General features: G+C 41.1%; 1 protein-coding gene across 3 annotated transcripts in view; it reads left to right on the forward strand.

Moving 5' to 3' along the window:
- SCN11A (sodium voltage-gated channel alpha subunit 11) overlaps positions 1–24596 on the forward strand; it is a 131988-nt gene that overhangs the window by 95713 nt on the left and 11679 nt on the right. The window contains exons 18-27 of one of the 3 annotated variants that reach the window (XR_003430899.1): positions 287–655; positions 2262–2693; positions 5219–5338; positions 6093–6207; positions 8561–8715; positions 12024–12197; positions 16919–17020; positions 17501–17770; positions 18464–18517; positions 21140–21222. Coding sequence is in view for 2 of the 3 variants with exons in the window: in XM_027097108.1 (XP_026952909.1) it covers positions 287–655; positions 2262–2693; positions 5219–5338; positions 6093–6207; positions 8561–8715; positions 12024–12197; positions 16919–17020; positions 17501–17770; positions 18464–18517; positions 21085–21222 (1929 nt within the window). In the remaining variant the exon portion in view is untranslated. Of the gene's footprint in view, positions 1–286; positions 656–2261; positions 2694–5218; positions 5339–6092; positions 6208–8560; positions 8716–12023; positions 12198–16918; positions 17021–17500; positions 17771–18463; positions 18518–21084; positions 21293–24596 lie in introns of those variants that run through there. The other 2 variants (XM_027097110.1, XM_027097108.1) reach the window with 2 other exon arrangements.

Consider the following 24596-nt stretch of genomic DNA (forward strand, 5'->3'; position numbering starts at 1 on the left):
CCAATACATTCATTATATTTAATAAACATGTATGCTCAATTCCACCATCATGATCCCAAAGTCTTTATCATTTAAAATCTTAGACCAAAATATTCCATTTTTAAAACAAAAAGTAGATACAGGTGAATATTAGCTTGGGACATGGAGTTGGTGACCATGTTTAGGATGGATCTGAAAGTTATAAATGCTGTGGTTTGGGAACATGTCATTTAAATTATAGCTGAGCAGATGGAATTTGTTCTTAACTGGCTTTTCTTCCATTTTTGTTTATTGTCTGTTTTTACAGCTGAGGGTCTTCAAGTTAGCCAAATCCTGGCCAACTTTAAACACACTGCTTAAGATAATTGGCCATTCCGTTGGAGCCCTTGGAAACCTGACTGTGGTCTTGGCCATTGTGGTCTTTATTTTCTCAGTAGTTGGCATGCAGCTTTTTGGCTCTAAATTCAATTGCATAAAGAGTAATTCAAAGTCCCATGACCCTGCAGTCCCATGTTTACGACGCTGGCACATGGGGGATTTCTACCACTCCTTTCTGGTGGTATTCCGCATCCTCTGTGGGGAATGGATCGAAAACATGTGGGAATGTATGCAAGAAGCTAACCAAGCACTGTGCATTATTGTGTTTCTGTTGATCATGGTGATAGGAAAACTCGTGGTGAGTGTCTTAGTTTTGTTGTTGTTGTCATTGTATTAAATACATGGACTAAACAAATGCATTGACTTCTTTTGTAACACTTCACTAGTGAAAATTGTTACTCTAAGTATAGTATTATAAATGTAATGTTATATAATATTTTAAAATCTGCATTTGAATTTTGTTTGAAGACAGTACGGTAAGCATGAAAGAAAACCTTGTCACGTAGTGCTCATAAAGATGTCCCAATGTCTATCCTACTCCAGGTGGTTATTCAGATCGCCATTGATTGGCCGAGGTAGGGGTTTTTGACTTAATTTGTTCAATAGATGTAAAGAGATGTCCACTGAGGAAGGTTTCTTGTTGTTTAAAAGAAGAAGGAGGAGGAGAAGGAAGAGGAGGAGGAGGAGGAAGGAGGGATGAGGAAAAAAAAGTAGTCCTTTTTCTTCCTCTGGACCTTTTATGACCGTGACTCTTGGTAGAACTGCAAACATTATACAACCATGAGAAGAACTAAACTAAGACAAAGTAAGCACTGAGGAAGATAGAGGGAAGGTGGAACAAACCTATTGTTGGGTCATAATTGGTCCCCTGTTTAAAACGTTTCAAATATCTTGTCATGTGACATTTTCTTACTGTGTAAGCTGCCCTGAGTCTGTTACTTGCAGCTGGAAACATGGCTATTTATGGAGAGGCTAATTAGGTGTACACCAGTGAGGGTATGAAGAGACAGGAGACAGACAGGGATACCTGAGCATAAGTTCTTCAGAACTGAGTTGGGGCTATCATGCAAATATAATCAGCAATCCACATAGAAATAAAATTAACTCTCCTAAATACCTAATAAGTGATGTTGATAGACAGTAAGAGATACGAAAGATCAGAAGGGCAGGGTATCACCCAAGGGAGTAGGAAGGGAGCACTAAGAAAGGCTTTGTGGGAGACACAGTACTTGAGAAGGGCACTTAAGATGCAAAGAGGACTTAGCAAATAGAGGAGAGCTTGAGCAAAGATTCGGACCTGGGAATTCTCCTGGTGAAGCTGAGGAAGAGTGACTAGACCCGTTAACACCCACAAGACACTTCTCCCAGAGAGCTGTATATGTTTGAGCTGGCGAGAGCCACAAACAAAAGAGATTAAAAAAAGCCTGCACAAGTATACCATCTCTCAAATTGTGCAGACAGGAGAGGACCTCCTAGCACAGCAGTCTTAGACATCAGACCCATATCCCTGTGGGCAATTCCAGAGAAAATCCAACCTCATGATTCTGGCTGATCCCCAAGGAATATCCACTTTTGATTTTGCCACATGGTTTCGCCATTCAGCCTTACCCTGGCCAGGTTCTACAATATGTGCTGCTTACACGCAGACAGACTGGATATGTCTGTCTGCACCCTTTAACTTCAGTTTTTCTTTGGTCTTATCTTGATGTCCCTATTACTTCCTCAATCTTCTCTCCTTTTATTTATTTTACAGATGAACTTTCTTGGGAGGCAGAAGGACATAGAACTCTCATTTGATTTTGTTTTGGGTCTTGGGGAAAAGTTGTTGTGGAAACCTACTGTATTCTTTCCTTTGCTAAATTTTTCATTCTCCTTATGTCCCCCCTCCCTTTGCCCCTTCCCAGGTACTCAACCTCTTCATTGCCTTGCTGCTCAATTCCTTCAGCAATGAGGAGAGAGATGGACACTTGGAAGGAGAGGTCAGGAAAACCAAAGTCCAGTTAGCCTTGGACCGGTTCTGCCGGGCTTTTTGTTTTGTCATATGCACTCTTGAGCATTTTTGTACCAAGTGGTGCAGGAGACAACATTTACCAAAGGAAGAAGAGGTGACAGAAGGCCCTGAGGCAGAGAGCAAAGGTGTCATTCCCCTGGTCACAGAGATGAGAAAGGGCCCAGAGACCTGGGAGGAGTTTGGTGTACTGACTTCCGCACCAAAGACCTTGAGTGTCGGGCATGATCGGACTTGGTTGGCCCCACTAGCAGAGGAAGAAGATGATGCTGAATCCCCTGGTGAAGATAAGACACAGCCTATCACACAACCTGAGGCTGGAAAACAGGTATGAAGGTTCACACGTAGACTTAGAGGTTGTACAAAGCTAGAGTTGCCATAGGGCACTGGTGGCCTGCCCTGTTCTGAGCACTATGCAGAGATGATAAGGGTATAAAATGTGGCAGCTGCACATCCGGGGCTGGTTCTGATCATGGTCCTGCACATGTGGCACAGGTGGGCGGTGTCAGAGGAGTTCAGAGGGGAACACGATCAGAGTGGGCTGGGGCAACAGGGGAATCAAGTGCCTTTGGTTGAGCCCTAAAAGAAGAAGTATAGAGTTTGAATTGGCTGAAAGGTGAGAAAGGGAGTGTGGAAGGTGAAATGAATAGCACAAAAAGAGATTTTGTTTCTTACGTATTGCCTACCACCCTGGGAAGGATCACTTAGCCATAGCCACTACCCCTGGTACTCGGAGGGGCAGTAGTAGTCTCTCATCTCTCAGCCTCCCTCTTCCTTCATGGAACCTCTGCCCTGCAAACTAGCTAGAGTAAGGGTGATCAGCACGCCGGTATTCTCAAGCTTTTGAACCTGGAATAGAGTCTCTGTCCTATGAGTAGAAACTGAATTGAAAAAGGAAATCCAACTTCTTGGCCACATTCACCAGAAATTTAGCCTCTTCAACTCAGAGTTGGAGGAGATGAGAAAAGTTGGTAACCTGCACCTTCTGGTGAGATACATATCTCTTGATTGGGAGCTGAGGGTAAAGGGAGCCCCATCTTCTTGGTCACATCTGCCTAGAGTGGAGCTTCTGTCACACTGAGCTGGGGGTGGGAAGGAAGAGAGCAGATCATGGCTCAAGTGACATAGACTCCTGCTGTTATTACTGAAATGTGTAGTTTTTTTAGTAAATATTTCTTCATTTGCTGTATGCCCTTAGGACAATTTCCAGAAACTTAAATGATTTTTTACAAATACTTTCCACCACTTATGTTAATTTTCCTGTGGAGCATGTCTGCAGAGCTTCTTACTTTACTATCCAGGAAGCGAAATTCTGTATATCTTTTTTAAATTAAATTCTAAACTTGTTAATTTTCATGATGCTTTCAGATTACTATACTAATTTCACGTTTTTCTCAAGTAAATTCACCTCCCTGTAGCTAATTTTTGAGGGCTACTGGTTTTATGTTTGTCTCCTCATACATTTTGGAGTGTGAATTTGAAAGCTCATCTTTGTGGGACGATCTGTCCCTCTCTTTGCAGTCTAAGTTCTGTGGTATCTTTAATCGACCCTCCTAGAGGATCCATTTCAGAACTAAGTCTTGTATTGCCAACTTGGGATTCTTGTCTAATAGTGATACTAGGCATTTTGCAGATCCAGTCACTGAACCAGTGGCTCCCATTGCCCAGGTCTTGTTTCTGAGGCTGTGCTTCCTCCTTCCTCTCTAGGTTTGCAGCTTTGTATAATTGTAATCCCAAGCCTTGGCCACAGCTTCTTTTATTTGTTTATTTATTTTTAACATCTTTATTGGAGTATAATTACTTTACAATGGTGTGTTAGTTTCTGCTTTATAACAAAGTGAATCAGCTATACATATACATATATCCCCGTATCTCTTCCCTCTTGCGTCTCCCTCTCTCCCACCCTCCCTATCCCACCCCTCTAGGTGGTCACAAAACCACAGCTTCTTTTGACTTTCTCTCTTAAGTGCAAGAACTTCAACCCAGCCCATAGTTTCAAGCTTTGGACATAACTGTGGTTTCCTTCCTCACACGGGGCACTTTTATTCACCATTACCTGCTACATGCTTTAAATTGTTATTACTTTATATTTTTGTTCTGTGTCTGGTCCATAGATAATGTGTACCTGTTTATTGTGTGTATATGTTCAAAGGGGAAAAGTGTTCTTAAATCATGACCTTACAGTGTCAGATTCACAGGAACCCTCACATAGATTTTAGGATGAAACCTTTACTTAAGGTGTGACTTTGCATATATCCTTCTTGGATTTAGCTGCAGGTCATAAGACAAAATTCAGTTTTTATTTTCATGTTGTGATATATTTTCATATTTTCTTTATGTCTTTCAGTTACCTATTTTGCTAAGCCAACCCTCTGTACCCAACAGAGTAAAATATTATTTTCCTAGTTATTCTTCTAATATTTTTACACATCTGTTTTTATATCAGAATATCAAATGATTATGGATTTTAATTTTTACTGTATTCTGACATTGTAATATTTTTTCAGGGATAACTAATTATGCCAGTACCATTTATTAAACAATTTATTATTTTGCCATTGAATTGAAAGGCTACAGTAAGTTTCACCTCTTAATTATTTGGTGAATTTTGTATCCAAACCATATTGTTTTGATTATATTACTTATGAGTAAGTTTTGTTATCTGTTTCCTATAGTTGTGTTCCAGAATTATTTTATGTTGACTTTTTCCAGGATCAGTTTTCAAAAGTAAAGCGAAAAATGTTAATAATGTAATAATTTTCATGACAAACAGAAAACCAAATAGAATTCAAACTTGTTTCATCTCAAGTGAGATGTCCAGGAGGAATATTAATTCTCCTCGGGGTTTCTCAGTGTCAGGCCAGTGAACTCCATCAGAAGACCAAGGAGCCCACCAGTCCAGGAGCTCAGAGTGTGGAAATGGACATATTCTCTGAAGGTGATCTTTATCTGTCGGTACAGAATCCCCGAAAGGTAATTTTCCCAGGGTGTTCCCAGAAGAAACATGGCTCATCCATACACCTTCTCCAAGATAGCCACTGTGGAAAAATATCAAGATTAGTACAAGGCAAACTGCCAGAATTAGATCTTAAGCAAAGGTCTAGGCCAGGGTTTCTCAACCTCTCCACTGTGACATTTGGGACAGGATAATTCTGTGTTATGTGGACTATTCTGTGTATTATAGGGTGTTCAGCAGTACTCTGGCCTCTACCCACTAGATGCCCATAGCATCCCCCCATTGTAAAAATAAAAAATGTCTTTAGACATTGACAAAATGTCTCCTAAAGGGTAAAATCAATGACATTGCCAAAATGTCTACTGGAGGGTAAAATCAACGAGAAACACTGTTCTAGGCCTATAATTCTGGGAGTTGAGGTAGCTGACAGTTTCAGTCTCAGTAAAGTAGCATCCTTCTCATCACCTGGCTTCCATATTTGGGGTTAGTCAGCAGATCAGGTAAGAAGATTTAGAGGGAGGAAAAGGTTGAGGCACTGTGTCTTCATGTGCCTCATCTTTCATCAACCAAGGGAGAGCAGTTAGAGAATTCTTTCCTGAAGTCAGGGCTGGTCAGAACATTTAGGAAAGAACGCAACAAGAGGTATACTTTCTAGACACCCCTCATACCTTTGCCTAGCTAATTTCATGCATAAAATAAGGTATTAGGTATTAACCATGGTGACAGAGGGTGTTGGAAAGTGATTCCCCCTTTCTTTGTTCTGATGTACAGAAGTCTGATGCTACGAGTGTGCTCTCAGAATGCAGCACCACTGGTCCACAGGATCCCTTTAGGCGGGTACTTGAAATGGTTCCCAAAAAGGAACCAGAGAGATGTTTGCCCAAAGGTAAGTGGCAGTATTCCTACATTCAGTTCATGGAATATTTGGGTGGGATTCTGTTATTTTTTGAAGATCTATGGTTTTGATAGATGCCTTCTTTCTGCTTCTACTGGAGACAAAAGCGAAGAGTCTTCCCTGGATTCTTGGGACCATTTCATGAAATTCTTTTTTTTTTTTTTTTTTTTGCGGTATGCGGGCCTCTCACTGTTGTGGCCTCTCTCGTTGCGGAGCACAGGCTCCGGACGCACAGGCTCAGCGGCCATGGCTCACGGGCCTAGACACTCCGCGGCATGTGGGATCTTCCCGGACCGGGGCACGAACCCGTGTCCCCTGCATCGGCAGGCGGACTCTCAACCACTGCGCCACCAGGGAAGCCCTCAGGAAATTCTTGATTTAGGTGGGGTCAACTTGTACAGCCCAAGTACCAGGGCAGAAAATCTAGAAAACTTTCCCAGAAAGCCCACTGGGCCGGTATTTTTGCCACTTGGTAGAGTTCCCAGTACATCAATTGTCAGGATGTACTAGAGGTCATAGACCAAGAGAACTTGACCGTAAGTCTGGGGTTGACTACAGCCCTTGCCAGGCCCTCAACTCATCTCTCAAGATTTTTCTCTGGGAGCAAGGGTCCAAGATAGTGGCGTAGGAAGTCCCTGAGCTCACCTTCTTCCATGGACACACCAACTCTACACCTACTTATAGAGCAGTTCCTCCTGAAAAAGACCTGAGGGTTGATTGAACAGCTACTGCACATAGAAAGACCACATAGAAACAGGTAGGAAAGACGGAGACATGGTATCCATGGGAATCCCACCCCAACTTAGTGACCTACAGTAGGAAGGAATATGGCTACGGGGCCAGAGCACAGACTCACCTACCTTGGGATGCAGCAAGAAAACAGCAGTTTAAAGGGCATCTAGACTATACTGGAAGGAAATCCATGTACTAACCCTAGAGCTTCTCCCAAATGAGCAGGGAAGTACTGGAGCCCTCTGTGGGGTCAGAGGCACCAGAGAGCACCTTTGTGTGAGTTACCCCTAGAACTCCCCCTAGCCCTCACTCACTCCAGCTCTAGCCACCCCACCAAGACAGCCTTGGCCTCAGCACTCCCCAGGGACTGACTCCAGCCCAAGCCCTCTCTAACCCCAGCTGTCCAGCCTGGGTGGACTTAGGAGGAGTGCTCCCCAGAGATTGCCCCTGGCAAGCTCCAGCCCCAGTTACCCTGCTAAAGCTGCCAGGTGCAAGCCATCTACACGGGATACTCACACACAAGTCCACTCCTTCGAGACCAAGATAGGTAGCTGTTTAACCTAGTTCATAGAAACAAAAACTGAAAGTCATAATGAGGAGATAGAGGAATGTATTCCAAATGAAACAGCAAAATAAAACCCCAGGAAAAACCCTAAAGAAACAGAGGTAAGTAATTTACCTAATAAAGAATTCGAAGAGATGATCATAAGAATTCTGACCAAACTAGGGAGGAAAATGAACTTCATTCCAGTAAGAACTTCAACGAAGACTTAGAAAATGTAGGAAAGAATTGAATAATACAATAATAATGCAATCCACACCAAGACACATTATAATTAAAATGTCAAAAATTTGAATCTATTGTGCCATTCCCTTTGCTCTGTAAAGTTTCTGCTGAAAAATCATCTGACAGTCTTATGGAGGTTCTCTTGTGTAAAGCTAGTTCTTTTTCTCTTGCTGCTTTTAAGAGTCTCTCTTTATCTTTAATTTTTTGACATTTTAATTATAATGTATCTTGGCATGGATCTCTTTGGTTTCATCTTGTTTGGGAACCTCTGTGCTCCCAATCTCTAAACTTGGATGTCTGTTTCCTTCCCCAGATTAGGGAAGTTTTCAGCCATTATTTCTTCAAATAAGTCTTTTGTCCTTTTTCTCCTTCTGAGGCCCCTATAATGCTAATGTTAGTATGCTTGATGTTGTCTCAGGGATCCCTTAAACTCTTCACATTTAAAAAAATTCTTCTTTTTGCTGTTCTGATTGGGTGATTTCCACTACCCTGTCTTCCATATCACTGATTTCATTCTTCTGCATCCTCTAATCTGTTAATTCCCTCCAGTGCATTTTTCATTTTAGTTATTCTTCAGTTCTGATTGGTTCTTTTTTATATTTCCTATAGTTCTATATCTTTGTTGAATTTCTCACTGAGTCAGAACTGGCACATTATGACTCCTGTTCTGCTCTGTTGGCCAAATGTTGTCACATGGTTGAGCCCAGCTTCAAGGGGTTGGAAAAAGACTCCACTCACATGGTGTGTACAAGGAGGGGTGAAGAGTTGGGCTATTAATGCACATGTATTATAGACACTAATGATAGTGATGCTAATTCCTTGCAGGCCTGGATTGCTGCTCTCCATGCTGTACTATGGACAAGAGGAAGTTCCCCTGGATCATTTGGTGGAACCTGCGGAAAACCTGCTACCAAATAGTGAAACACAGCTGGTTTGAGAGCTTTATTATCTTTGTGATTCTGCTGAGCAGTGGGGCACTGGTAAATTATCATGTCTTGTTGGGGACATTGGGGATCAAGGCAGCTGGGTGGCTTCATTCTGACTTGGCCCCTCACTGGGCTGTGAATGTGGGGAGACCAAGAAGAAGTGGGATCTCTGCTGTTGTATCCCCTTAGGGGACAGGGTTTTGCACAACAGGTTCTGGAGGAATGCTACAACTGGGAAATCCCCAAGCCGAAGATGCTTTACCTGTGGGAAGGATGACCCAAATTGGCACTTTTTCTTTTTTCTTTCTTTCTTTCTTTCTTTCTTTCCTTCCTTCCTTCCTCCCTCCCTCCCTCCCTCCCTCCCTCCCTTCCTTCCTTCCTTCCTTCCTTCCTTCCTTCCTTCCTTCCTTTTCTTTCTTTCCTTTCTTTATATATTGGCTGCACCACACAGCATGCGGGAACTTAGTTCCCCTACCAGGGATTGAACCCGTGCCCCCTGCAATGGAAATGTGTAGTCTTAACCATTGGACCATCAGGGAAGTCCCCAAATAGGCACTTTAAAGTGGCTATTGGAGTCTTGCCCTTGACTCCAAGTCTGTCCATCATTCATGGAGGATTTCTGGACATTTTCACTGTATCCTACACGTTTCCTCCTCTAGACGGCAATGCTCCTATTCTCTTTTTTTCTGAAGACCATAGTGCTGCTTTCTAAAAGGTAAAACATTAGGAGGAGAAGTCAACAGGGACCAGATTAGGATATAAGTTGCCTTGGTATTTTTCACCACTCATGATCCCTTGAGAGGAGAGACAAAGAGATACCACTTTATGTGTATGACAGATCCTTCTAAATTGAGGTATGGTGTGATTTCCAGTGAGGTTTGGAAATAACTAAATCCACCAGCCTCCCTAGCCATATAGTCATTAACTCCTTTCTCCTCTCTCTTCTCACCTTGTAGTCCATCTTTCCTCCTCTGCACATATATCCTCACCTTGGGCAACAGTGTGTTCTCTCTTATCACCTACATGTTTCTCTCTCTCCCTCCCATTATGTTCTGTGTCTCCTCTTAAAATGGCCATAATATAAAACTAAATTCTCTTATTATTTGTCATGTCAAGTGAATGGAGTACTGAGCTATCCCTTATGGATTTAGAGTCACAGAACATTTCACAAGTTGCTAGGAGGGACAAGGACATGTCTTGTTCCTACACCCCTGCCTTCCTGGTTAGTGCTTTACACCTGTGTAATCTCTAGGTGAAAGGAGAAGAGCACACATGGGGGCCCACCAGAGCCTGTGATCAACAGACATCCCCATTTACCTGCTTACTGCAATATAAATTGTCCCTGAAACAAAAAAGAAAATTTCCCTAAGACCATCCCAGAGAACTCCCTTCATTAATTTTTATCGCTCACCCTGTAGGGTTCCCTGTAATCTTCTGGTGATTACATCTCACCAGCTGTCTACACTTCCAAAAGACAGCGTTCTTGCATTTATTCCACAAGTGGTCATTGTTGTCTGCCACGCCCTGTGTTAGTCAGTAGAAAAGCAGTGGTGTTGTCACAAGGTCACAGACACACACCCCATGCACTGTGTGAGAAAACTTATAATCAGAAAAGTAGCAGAGGGCACACAATCCTCCTAGTCCTCATCTGCCTTCAGATGAGGCAAGCGTAGGCTGGGCAGTGATACTGAGCACACAATGCAGGGGGTTCCAGGAGAGGGACCCAGGCCCTGTTTCACTACACGTATTTATAGAGAAATGGAGACAAGAAACATCTAGTCCCTCACCACCGTATGTGGCATATGAACCAGCAGCCTCATATCACCTGGCAGCTTATTAAAAATGCAGAGTCTTGGGCCCACCCCAGGCCGGCTGAATCAGAACCTAAGTGATTTGGGGCTCATTAGAGTTTGAGAAGCTCTGATTTGGGCAACTACTTAATAATGGGAGCTTCCTGGATTAGGAAATGGCCTAGTTATATTATGGGAGCTTCCAAAGCTCAGTTGCTGATATCAGCCTGCTCTTCCATTGGGCAAACTCAGACCTGCTGAGCCAGCTTGTTGCCAAGTTTTCAAAATGAGAGAGGAAATGAGCTTCCAACACCACTCAGATATGTCTCTCCTCAAGAGGCAAACAGGCAATCCCTGACCTTCAGGAGCTTGGAGGCTAGTAGGGAAGACAGATGGAGTCCAGAAAATTATAGACCAGGGCCATAGTGATACAGTCAGAGAAGCAGTGGGTGACATGGGGCCATGTAGGATGGCACCTAACCTATTCCTGTGGAAGAAGGACAGTTTCCTATAGAAGATATAAGCTAAGCTGAGATCTTAAATGCTGACCAGGAGCCAGTGGGGCAGAGGAGGAGATGAAGGGCCTTCTTCAGTCAAAAGCCCACTTGGGGGTTGGAAGTGAGACTGTTTTATTCTTTATTCTTTTTCCCTAGGGTTGTGGGACTGTGGGATTACCTTAGTCCCTGACAACAGGGCTGATTTCTTTCTTGCCTTCATTTGGCATTGCCTGCCAAATGACTTGGCAGGTTTAGTACCTCTTCTCCCTTTTCTTTCATCCTCAGTAACACTGTAAAGACCAAAAGGACAGCTTACACCCTAGTAATATAGGCCCTGAAGAGTCACACGCACACATACTTCAGGTGAAGGAAGTTTGGATGTAGCATGGAAAAGCGTCTCTCCAAAAGCTTGGATATCTAATTTTCATAAATCACACTTAATGAAATTTAATATTCAAAGTAATTTACATTGGGAGCTCTAGCCCACTGCTTCCCAAACTTTTGCAAATCATGGTTCACATACAAAATGATCACATCTGTAGGGAACACTGGGGTAACGGATAATGCTGTTTGTGGTGGAAGATGACGAGCCTCAGGGTTGGCAGGATCCAGAGTGTGGGCTAAGGTGTTTGGACTTGATGTTATAAGCAACAAAGAGCCACTGAAATAGAGCCATCCAGGTAACTAGGGGGATGAGAGAGATGGTGTATGCCACTGGGAGGTTCTGGAAAAGTTGGCAAGATATTGTTGGCAAGAGTTGAAAGGATTAGGAAGACCAGGAAATAATGTGGTGAAGATTTTTTTTTTTTTAAGATTTTTAAAAAAAATATTCCAGGAGCCAGTGATGAGAGCCTGGGGAACTATAGTGGCAACAGAAATCTAGAAATAGGATTTTCCTTCTTCTGGTTTTACTTACTCAAGGAATTTTTTCTATTGGAAAAGTTCAGCCTTCATACCTTTTGTACAAAACCTTGTCACCAAGAGAGGTACTAGTTTATTCAAATAAGGAAGAAAAATAAAAGTTACAGTCAGCAAAGAGTTCAACTTGGCCTATGGATGTGCTTTGTCATTTCAGGTATTTGAAGATATCTACCTTGGTACACAACCCAAAATCCAAAAAATACTTAATTGTACTGACAGTATTTTCACATACATTTTTATCTTGGAGATGGGTCTGAAATGGGTGGCCTTTGGATTTAGGAAGTATTTCACCAGTGCCTGGTGCTGGCTCGATTTCATCATTGTGATTGTAAGTTTACCATCTCTGTGTCCCATGCAGGTGGGGGTTGAGGGGTGGGTGGGTAGGGGTGGAGGAGGGGATCACATGGGAGCTGCTTTTCCTGTGTGCCTTATATGAGTGCCTCTCCAAAATATTTTTCTTCACATTCATCCATCAGCAGTCCAGCCTTTCCTCGTTCCCATTCCTCATACGCTGCATCTCATACGCTCACCACCTCAACCCTTTCCATGATAGTACTCATTCACTTCTCTCCATAAGCACTGCTTATGTCTGATGTAAATCTAGGATAACTTTGCATATTCTCTACTTTTACTTCTCCTTCCAACTTTTCATTTCTTTTCAAAACTTCTCAAAGCAGCTCAGCAGCGAGCAGATTAGACTGGTCTCCGTCTTAATTGTCAAGCAACAAAGAGGATTATTCACATACATTTTTTTCATTTAATCTGAACAACAATGTTCCAAGTTAAGCAGACCTATATATCACCTACCACATTACAGACAAGGAAACCTGAAGCTCAGAGGGTTAGCAATTTGTTTCAGGTGAAATTGGAATTCATACTTTGGTCTGTATGATGCTAAGGCCAGTAGTAGTAACAGTAGATCACATTTTTCCACTGTTTACTCTGTACCAGAGAAAGCAGTACTTTGCCATATGCCTCATATGCATTCTGTCTTTTAGTTTTCACAGCCTTTCTGTGTGGTAGTTATTGTTGTTTTTCCCAGATACAAAGGAGTAAACTAAGTCATAGAGAGGCTAAGAAACATGTTCAAGGTTGCCCAGCTAGAAGTGATGGAGGTGAGACTCAAACCTAGTAAGCCTCACTCCAAAGCCCTTGATTTTAACATCTATCTATATCCTTGCTACCATGACCTAATTTGTTAGACTTTGTCCCTGCTATTTAAGGAAGTAGATATGACAAATGCATAGCATAAGCCGTGTGATCAGCACACCACACTGGAGAGCCATAATTTTGTTTGTGGGCACAAATAAGTCGTGTGGTTCAGGAATTTCAGAAAAGCATCAGTGCCATTGGAGCTCCAACACAAGCAACCCCATGATCATCATGTCGATCCCTATGAGTTTCCAGAGTGCTAATCACTCTATACCCATTATCTTATTAGATTATAGTGAAAAATGCATAAGACAATGGAAAGATTATTGGTATTTCTGATCTAGGACCTGTGGTTTACTGGCCTAAACTTAGGAGACTGATTCTAAATCTTCTTTGTTTACTTTCTTTCTGTGTAACCTCAAGCAAAGTGCTTGAAGTTTTGACATAAATTTTCATATGGGTAAAAATGAGAGTGTAGATGCTAAATTGCCCAAATTTGACCAGATACAAAATTGAAAACATAAATCTAACAATAGCCATTTAAATATCAAAACAGTAGTTGAATACCACACTTTCAAAAAGGATATTAGGCCCAGGTGGTTTTGAAAACAAGTTTAGCAAACTTCCAAGGAGCAGTGGCTATAGACTGAATGTTTGTGTCCCACCCCTGCTCCAAATTTGTATGTTGAAACCTAATCTCCAGTGTTTTGGTGTTTGGGAGGTGACTAAGACATTTATTCCTGAACCCTCATGAATGGGATTAGTGATCTTATAAAAGAGACCCCACAGGGTTTTCTCACTCCTTCTGCCATGTGAAGACAGGGAGAAGATGGCTGTCTATGAACCAGGAAATAGGCCCTCAACCAGACACTGACTGCCAGCATCTTAATCTTGGACTTCCCAGCCTCCAGACTGTGAGAAATTTCTGTTGTTTATACATCCAGGCTATTGTATGGTATTCTGTTATAGCAGCCTGAACTGACTAAGGCGAGCAGTTAACTCCAACCTTGTTTAAATTGTTACAAAGAACAGAAAAAGAGGGGAGGCTCACAAACTTATTTAATGAGACAAACATAAAGTTGACAACGAAATGAATGGAACAGAAATGAGTAGAGCAAGAAAAGAAATAATCCTGTAAATATATATCTCTATAAATCCCAGAGAAAGCACTCAGTAAGTGTGGTCCGGGGCTTCCCTGGTGGCGCAGTGGTTGAGAGTCTGCTTGCCGATGCAGGGGACACGGGTTCGTGCCCCGGTCCGGGAAGATCCCACATGCCGCGCAGCGGCTGGGCCCGTGAGCCATGGCCGCTGAGCCTGCGCGTCCAGAGCCTGCGATCCGCAACGGGAGAGGCCACAACAGTGAGAGGCCGGCGTACTGCAAAAAAAAAAAAAACAAAAAACAATAAGTGTGGTCCACTATTACTATTATCAGCCTTAGCATCATACAGACCCAATTCCACGTGAAACAAGTTGCTGATCCTCTGAGCTTCAGGCTTCCTTATCTGTAACGTGGTAGTGATGTACAACACTGCCTAATTCAGGGCATTGTCGTGCGGATTAAATGAGAGAGAGTGTATGTGAATACTCCTTTTATGTTGCTTGTTACTCAAGATTATATAAAATGATCTTTATAATTGTGGAGTAAGAAAATGCAAACACAACCACAAATACATACGTACATACATATAGACATAAGTTTACCTATTTCAAAATGTAAAACTTTTTTTTTTGTTCAACAATACCATAATTATAGTTAAAGACAGGCTAGACCCTGGAGACAGTATTTGCCATATACATAACAGATAGTTATTGTCTACAGTGTGTAAATACTCCCTACAGATCAACAAGAAAAAGACAACCCAGTGTAAGAATGGGAGGATGAAAATAGGCAATTCACAGAAGGAGCTCAAGTTGCTAATAAATGTATAAAGAAATACACACTAGTCATATCACCAGTTAGCACAGAAGTGCATATTAAAATGAGACACTTCTTTTTACTCATCAGATAGACAAAAGTTTTTAAGTTGGATAATATCTAATATGAGAAAAATTTAGGAAAATGGAATTTTTAGTCACTGCTAACTATCGCACAGTTTGTGGAAAGTTTTGCACTCTTAAGTAAAATTACAAATGAGCCCAATTTACAAACCCAGAAATACCACTTCTAGTTATACATTTAAGGAAAACTTTTGTGTATGTACCCAGGAAAAATGCACACGTCTGTCCAGTTTGCTATTGTTCATAGTAGCAAAGAAATGGAAATAATTTATATATTCACCAAGAGGGAATGAGTTAATAAAATATGAATATTTATATGCTGTAATATTTCATAACAGTTAAAAGGAGCAAACCATGAGAATATATATCAACATGATAGGAATCTCAAAAACATAGTGTGGAGTGATAAATGCAAATTAGGTAGAAATAAAATAAAACTAGTGAAGACTTCCCCCCTGGAAGAATGCCATAGAGTGGGAAAGAATGTGGATGTTTTTATGTTTGTGTGTCTCATCAATGTCTCCCAATTGGTGGAACAGAGACTGGGGGTGAAGTTCCAGGCGAAAGGGTGTACAATGCCCCTCTAGGAACATCTTCCCCACCCATGGTAACAGTCATTTAGTAAAGCCAGAACTGCTAAGCTTTGCCATCCTTTTCCCTCTGGCTAGGAACAAAGTAGGTGTATTTGTGGAAAAGCTGATTAAATAGGTCTCCCAACAGGCAATGCTGTCACAAACAAAAGAACAAAAACACCTACTTGAAAAAACCATTATAAATAAACACATTTTGAATTGGTGGTGATTTTTTAAAGTTGGTTACAAATTTTAAAATCTGGTTATTCTGTCATATTCACTCAATTTCTCTCAATTTGCAAATATTTTACTTTTACAATGAGATTGACAGGATAATTCACTTCCTGTCATGCTGAGCCACTCCCCTTCTAAGCTGAGCCTCTGAAGGGTCTGCATAATCAATAAGAATGGCTGAAGATCTGCAAATAGTGGCCTTCAACTTAAGCTCAGCAGGTTTGTTGAGTTTTAAGTTAGTGTATTTACGGAGTTTTCCAATCCTCAGTCCTCTCCCATAGGGAAGAAGTACGTTAGGAGAGAAAATTGGATTTAATTCTCCAAATGGGAGCTATTTGAATGGAGGGAAATATTAGCAAACAAAGAATTATTTCTTCATAACTTGATTTTGGTATCATTTCAAACATATGGAAAAATTGCAAGAAGTAGTGTAAAGAATCCCTTATACTCTTCCCCCAGATTCACCAATTGTTAGCATTGCAGCCCATCTGCCTTATCATTTTTTCTATTTTTTTCCCCCTAAACTGCTTGAGATTAAGTTGCAGGCATCACACTCCATTAGCCCTCAACATTTCAGTGTGTATTTCCTAAGAACAAGGATATTATCTCACACAGTCACAATACAGTTATCAAGGTTAGGAATTTAACATGATCCAATACTAAAACCCACATCCATTTTCAAATTTTCTCAATTGTCACAAGGTTCTTTATGGCTAATTCACCCTACCCACACACCATCACCTTTCCCCCCACCGCAATCCAGGATCAAACTCAGGACCTCACATGACTTATCATTGTCATGTCTCTTTGGTTTCCTTTAATTCACAACAGTGTCCCAGCTTTTCTTTGTCTTTCATCAAGCAAATCGTGTAAATGCATTGTTCTCACCCATATGGGTTGTAGCTTTACCAGGCAAGGAGGAAAATAGCCTCTCACCTGCCATCCCCTTCCAGCAGGGTCTGGCTGGTTTCTGTGTCTGGATAATCCACTGTGGGCACAATGAGTTTGCCTCTCAGAAAGACAGCTCTTAATCCCCACTGGGTTCTCTGGGCACCAAGTCACGTGCACTACCTGTGGCTTCTTTTCCCACCAGGTCTCTGTGACCAGTCTCATCGACTTAAAGGTCTTGAAGTCCTTCCGGATTCTGCGAGCGCTGAGGCCTCTGAGAGCACTGTCCCAGTTTGAAGGAATGAAGGTATGTTCTTCAGATGGATGGGAGGAAAGTCAGCTAGCAGGGAAAGGCAGAGAAGCCAACTGCTCTTCTTGGGCTGGGCTTCCCTTAAATTGCCAAGCTTTTCCTGGACTCCTTCCCATCCAGCCCACTGCTTAGAATTTCAGAGATGGAGAAAAGTCTAAGATACAGTCTTCACCTAAAAGTGCTTCTGTGACAGCCAAGATGGGCTCTGGCTTCCCTTCAATCCTAGGGTAGGTGTCCCATAAGTCTCGTAACACCATCATCAGAGGACACTTCTCAAGTGATCCTGTGGCAACAGAAAGGACCCATTATGTATGGAGCTGAGAGCAGGGCTTGCCGTGGGGTGTGGGTTCGGGGCTGGAATGTAAAGACGGGGCTCCAAGGAATCCAGCCCCACACGTTAGGCCCATCCTGGGAAGATCAAGAGCTTTTTGAGTCTCACACGTCTATTATATTTTTCTTCTGTTTTGCTTCCTTAAGGTGGTAGTTAACGCTCTCATAGGTGCCATACCTGCCATCCTGAATGTTTTGCTTGTCTGCCTCATTTTCTGGCTCATATTTTGTATCCTGGGAGTAAATTTGTTTTCTGGAAAATTTGGAAGATGTGTTAATGTAACAGATGGAAACTCAGTTATAAATTACAACATTGTTGCAAACCGGAGTCAATGTGAAAGTGGAAATTTCTCCTGGTTCACCCTGAAAGTCAACTTTGACAATGTGGGAATGGCTTACCTCGCGCTGCTGCAAGTGGTAAGCGCTGTGGGTTTGTTTTTCACTCTGGGGAAAGAAACCTTAAAAGAATCATAAACCATTTCTCAGCTAATAAAAATACAGAGACTCTACTGAGATAAGAGAATCAAATCCCAGTTTCTCACATGGGAGCTAATGCCCTCTGGAATTGTTCCGCACCGAGCATCTCCAACCTTATTTTCTACTGAGCCTCAACCTCCAGGCGATATCCCATAAGGGTCTGGACCTCTCACTCTGTCCTAAATGGTGCCTTGCTCTCCTGAGCTCCAGCCAGAGAGGCGTAGAGCCTCAGATGCTAAGCCACTCCATTAGTAACAGTTCCCTGTGGGAAGTCAGTCTCAGGTTAAATCGTGGTTGCAAGGTTTTGGACAGATAGTGCAAACAGATGTGGAATCAGGAAAGAGCCTTAATCAGGCTCTTTGCAGCAGTTGGTTCATAGCTTCTTTAGCAATTTTTAAGGCAGAAATTTTCTCTTGTTTTTAAACTTTTTGTCTTGTGAAAATGAAGAAAAAAAAATCCAAGACATCTATCCTTGAATTTCCTTCTGCTGTTCTTTTATGCGGACATTCTGTCCTGGAAGGGTGGGACATTGTCTTATGTACATCTGCCCACTGGACTTGTGGCTTTTGTATGGCACTTGTCTGTTGATGACAAGTCTATAATTACGTTCATGTTCCTCTGCTTTCATTGCAGGCAACATTTAAGGGCTGGATGGATATTATGTATGCAGCTGTTGATTCCAGAGGGGTGAGCTTGTGTTCTACCATGTTCTAGAGTGCTAGGATCAAATCAGGAATATCATGACTACATGGACAGCCCAGAACTTCCTGCATCATAATTCCAGTGGCCAGGATTCTTTGCCTTGTTTTTATTAGGACAAACACTATGAAACAGGGATTAAAAGGATTCTTATTCATCCTCCTATGAGTATTACATCCTAGCATGCTACAAAGTCAAGTCCTCTTTCTCCATACTGACCACTCATGTAGGAGGTGGAGCCAGAAGCAACAGAATCACAGGATGCCTTGATTTTCCTCTCTCACCTCCTCTTCAAGTGAGTGGAAAGGCAGAAGCCAAATTTCAAAGGGTACCTGCTCTTGACTGTGGGAGAGAGAACCTTAAGATTGGACTAGGTCTGAGCAAGAGACCCTTCAATGGCTCCAGGTTCCCCAGAGAATAAGGGGATTTCTAGTAATTGCCAACTGTCAAATTATAGTTAAATAAAAAGTGATCATGGATTCCCAAGGTTAGAAGAGTACTCAGCAAAATAGTCCATTTCTATTTCCCAGTTGGGAAAATTGAGGAATAGAAAGGAAGAGTGTTGCCCAAAGTCATAGTGAGAGCAAATGGTTGAATCAAGAATGGAATCAGCATTGTTTATTTTTTCCTACCATCACACACATATGTGTTATTGTTTGAGAGTATACAGAGTTGATGCCTGGCACATAGTAGATGTTCAGTACAGCTGGTAGTAGCAGTAGAGGTGATATGAATAGTGATATAGTAGTAGTAGAGGCAATTTATAACAAAGGAAATATTTAAAAATATTAATGTGCTTATTTTTTTGTCTATATGAATATATGAACTTCACCTTAGTTTACCTTAGACATCCATCTGCCTTGAGGTGGAGCTAGGGGATAGGGAAGAGATCTTATGTATGACAGAAGAAGTATATGTCTTATATATGTTCCTTGAGTGAATGATGGGTGGGTGGAGGTGTGTGGAGGTGTGCCTGACCTGATGTGGTCCTGGGATATCCTAACTGGTGTGTGCTAGTATAATGGCCTTTGTCTGTGTAGTCACAGAGCATCCTACTGTTCTCAAATATTGAAGCTGCAACTGGTGAAACCATGGGCCTTTCTCCTCCTTCAACTCCTCCTAGCCTCAAACACTGACTCTCTGCCATATCCTTCATATGGTCTCCTGGCTCAGCAGTCTACTCCCACCCCTTACTATGAAGCCCACAATGGCAGGCATATGGCTGTCAACCCCACGTCCAAGCCACGAGAACTAAAGAAGGTTCAAGAGACCGCTGTCTGCCCAATTATGCTACTCCAGTCTCTTAAGTCATCCTGCCTGCCCAACGTATCCCAGGCCTTCCCAGCAGTAGTTTTCCCTTTGAAAAATACCAAAGTTGAGGCAGAACACACATTCTTTGCTCTCCATGTTCCCCTCGATTTACTGGGCCCCAAGCCCCCTCTCCAAACCCAAAGAAGGGAAAATCAGGACACACATCTCACAGCTCCGATGTTCTCTCTCTCTCTGTTTCTCTTTCTGACAGTTCCCTGGGTACAAGTGAGGTGATCCTTTCTGTGTTCCTCTTTCTGTCTGAAACTCCCTTTGCAAGATGATTAGCCTGCTGCATAATCTTGTTTTCAATGTCAGATACTGAATATTAATGCTTCTTTCCATTACATTGTTTCTAGACTAAATGCCTATCCTTAATTCAAACAAGTAGATGCTTCCAGCCAACTGGGACTAAGGTCAGGTACTCTTCAAGGCAAAAGAGAAAAATAATTGTTTCAATATTTACCTCTAATACACTAGTCTGTATGGTGGGTTTTGAAAAACAAGTATCATGAGTACATTCAACACAAAACAGAGCTATCAACATTCATCTCTATCTTTGAATGTGATCAGGGGAAAGAAAACAGAGATGCTCCTGCCACCTATCCCCAAAATGAATAAAACCAATGACCATGGGAAGATCTTGGACGCTTTTGGTCATGCCTTAAGCTAGGGGAGCTTGATTATAGTCCATTCTTGTCCATTCTAGAGCTTGATCATTCATCCACTCATTCAATGTGTGTGGAGAACCTACATGTCACAAGCTATGCCAGGCACTAGGAATTCAAGAGTGACAGGATGCAAGCACAGGCTAAATACAGTAGTGAGCCCTGTTTGAAGGATACAGCCTTTCAACAAGGGTTGGTAGTCAGTCTCCTGAAGTGAACATGTCCCTTCTCTGGTGGATATCTCCAATCTGGCTCCCTCCAATTATGTGTCCATATGGATATCCTAGAGACCTTTTCAAAGGACACATATGATCATGCCACTCTCCTCCCTCACAACCCTTCAATGATTCTCCATTACTTAGAAGGAAAAGCCTAATCCTCCACCACACCCCCTCCCCACTGTATGGTACCACTCAAGCTGTGCTGGGGGAAGCTGAAAGAGGAGAGAGGGGCTCCCTGCAGGGCCACGGCTGACTGGAGGAGGCTGAGTGGTTAATGCAGCTGCTACCAGGCAGTTGAGATGGCTCATGTTTTTCTCCAGTAATTGTTTTCTTCTCTCATTTAAAAAATCCCTAACAGGAAGGACAACAGCCAAGGTTTGAGGAGAACTCATTAATGTATGTTTACTTCGTAGTTTTTATCATCTTTGGCTCATTCTTCACTCTGAATCTCTTTATTGGTGTTATTATTGACAACTTCAACCAACAGCAGAAAAAGATAAGTATGGGGGTTGTCCTGATTTGGTATTTTTACCTGTCTTCTCCAAAGAGCTTGAATGGAGCATAAATCTGTTCTAAATTGTTGTGCAAAGTAGCCTTTATCATCTGCGTGAGAACAAAGAGGGAGCCTCCTGGAGAAGAGTCTTGAGGATATGGCTGGAAAGGAACTAAAACAGCTGGGTTTTATTAAATCATTGTTTTTATTCTCCACTCTACCCTCTTAAACAAAGGAACTCTAATAGAAAAATAATTACCAGGATTAGTATTTATGTCATATTTTTGTAGCCTTTCAAGCGTACCCTGTTATCCAGGATAAAAAGAGTACAAATGATTCCCGACTTAGGATGGTTCAATTTACACGACTTTAGCTTTATGATGATGCAAAAGTGATACTCACTGAGTAGAAACTATACTTCAGATTTTGAATGGTGATCTTTTCCTGGGCTAGAGATATGCAGTACAATACTCTCTTGTGACACTGGGTAGCAGCAGCCACAGCTCCCAGTCAGCCATGCACTCACTGAGGGTGAACAATCGATATATACCTACAACATTCTGTATCCATACAACCATTCTGTTTTTCACTTTCAGTACAGTATTCAATAAATTACATGAGGTATTCAACACTTTATTATAAAATAGGGCTTGTGTTACGTGAGTTTGCCCAACTATAAGCTAAAGTAAATGTTCTGAACATGTTTAAGGTAGGCAAGGCTAAGCTATGATGTTCAGTAGGTTAAGTGTATTAAATGCATTTCAACTTACAATATTTTCAGCTTACAATGGGTTTATCAGGATGTAACACCATTGTAAGTACAGGAAAATCTGTAAACGCTCCTTTTTCAGTAAACTTGTGTCTTGCCTCTCAACACCCAAATCTCAGCAGATTTACTGAACTTACTTGGAAAGAAGATGGTTGGGGAAGAGACAGGTTTTTTTAGGGAGTTTTTTTCCCCACGCATTGTAACAACAGATATTTATTTTTCTGATTCTACAATCTATAGGAGCATTGTAGTAAATGTGGAAAAAAAGGAAGAGAAAAAGAATATTTAAATCACCCATAAGATGACCGCCAAATAATAACCATTTTAGATTAAGCCTCATCATTTTGGTACCATCTTTTCCTGTTACTTTTTAACTAAATATTTCTTTTACACCGTTGAAATTATGTAATACTTTTAACTATCCTCTCCATTAGTTATGAGTTCATGTCATGAGATCATCTTTGTTATAAGAATTTTCAGGGCTGAATTTCATCCCATATTATGGATAGATCATAATTTGTTCTAAGCATTCCCCCCACTCCCCTTTTTAAGGACATTTAGGGTCATTTCCAAATTTCTTGCTCTTCTAAAATAATCATGAACATTCTTAAAATTCTCTCTGTGTATCTCTGATTATTTCCTCAGGATAAGCTCCTAGAATTTAAGGCATTAAAGATATATTGTCAAATTACCTTTCAGAAATGCTGTTCTGGGTCCCATCCTTTTGCAAGATATGAAGATGCCTATTTACTCTGTTCTAATCATTCTGACTTTTGTAATTTTTAATTATCTTTTCCAGCTCGATGGGTAAAAGTGTTATCTCATAGTTTTACATTCATTCATTTGACCATTTATGAAGTTATACACTTTTTCACAGGTTGATGGCCATAAGTATTTCTTCCTTGAGTTATCTGTTTACTGTCTTTGTCTCTTCTTAAAATTGACATTATCTTTTTCTTATGTTTTTATGTAGTAACTCCAATTTGTGACTTGCTTCTTACATTTTTGTAATGACAGTTTTAACTTATAGACATTTAGCATATTTATGAAGTCAAACTCTCAATCTTGTCCTTTTTGGCTTCTTTTCTTGCATTTATATACTGAAGGCATTTGTCAGTCCTAAAATCAGGTAACTAAATATTCACCTTTGGTTTTCCTAATTGTTTTGTGGCTCACTTTTATTTTTCTGTTGAACTTTTTTAATTCATCCACAATGTATCCTGATACTGTTGAGCTTTCTTTGTGTCTGCTGGGAGAATCATTCACGGTCCCAGGCAACTCTATGGCTGCTGTTATTCAGGAGTGTACTATGTGGTGTCCCCTCTGTAACATGCACCTACAATTTGAATGTCAGGCCTTGTGATTTTAGATTTAAGTTTACATTTGAAATCACTGTTTTGATCAGTCCATAGCATTTTTGTTCTGTTTTGTTTTACTTTTTATTACAGAAAATTTCAAACATGCACAAGAGTATGGTAGAGTGAAACTAAAATATCCATCACCCGGCACAACATTTATTGATTTAAGAACATCCTTATGCCATCTATGCCCTTACCCAGTCCTTCCACCGGATTTTTTATAGAGCAAATCACAGATATCATATTATTTCATTCACTGATATTTCAGAACATATCTCTTTTTAAATATAACTACAATTCCATTATCAAATCTAAAAAGTTTAATATGAGCTCTTTAAACTCGTCAAAAACCCAGTCAGTGTTCAAATTTCCTCCAGTCTTTTATTTTCTCAAAATCTGTGTTCATTCTTTCATTGATTGACTGACTGATATTAAAGTTTGTTTCTTTTCAAATTAGGATTCAAATAAGGTCCTCCCATTGGATGAGTTCCTTGCTCTCTGGAATGACAATATGTTCTAGGCCTTGTTTGTACCCTTCCTGCCCCAGATCTGGAATCAACCATTTCTCTAAGTTGTGCTGGGAGGTGGTGTTCCAAGACAGTCTGGAATGCTTATTGTGATTATTTTGAGACTTTTTCAGTGGACAGAGCTACTTCAAATTTAGGACTACAAGGAAATATATATGTGGAAATATGAATACTCATCATTCAAATTCATGACTACAAGGTTTTCACTTAACCAGTACATCTATATCTCCTCTTTTCCACACTGAGAAAACTGGTTCTCATGGGTACAAAAGATGATACCTTAAAATTTTCCATAACTACTCATTTTATTTATCTCACAACACACACATAGGACAGTCTCATAATAATAGTATTAATACTATCATGATGCATAAGATTATTGAAGACACTTGTGTCTGCCAGGCATCCTGAAAAAACCTGGTTAACTTCTAGGGCTGTTCTTTTTTTCAATTTTTTTTTTTTTTTACTGTGCAAAACACTCATAACATAAAATTTATCGTCTTATCCATTTTTAGTGTACATTCAGTGGTATTAATTACATTCATAATGTTGTGCAACCATCATCACCATCCATCTTCATAACTCTTCATTTGTAAAACTGAAACTCTACATGCATTAAACAATAACTCCCCATGCTCGCCCCCAGCCCCTGGTGGCTGCCATTCTACTTTCTGTCTCCGTGATTTTGACTATTCTCAGTATCTCATGTAAGTGGAATCGTAT

Source organism: Aethalodelphis obliquidens, unplaced genomic scaffold, assembly GCF_003676395.1.
Source record: "Aethalodelphis obliquidens isolate GAN/ISIS:26980383/991018 unplaced genomic scaffold, ASM367639v1 scaffold112, whole genome shotgun sequence".
NCBI lineage: Eukaryota > Metazoa > Chordata > Mammalia > Artiodactyla > Delphinidae > Aethalodelphis > Aethalodelphis obliquidens.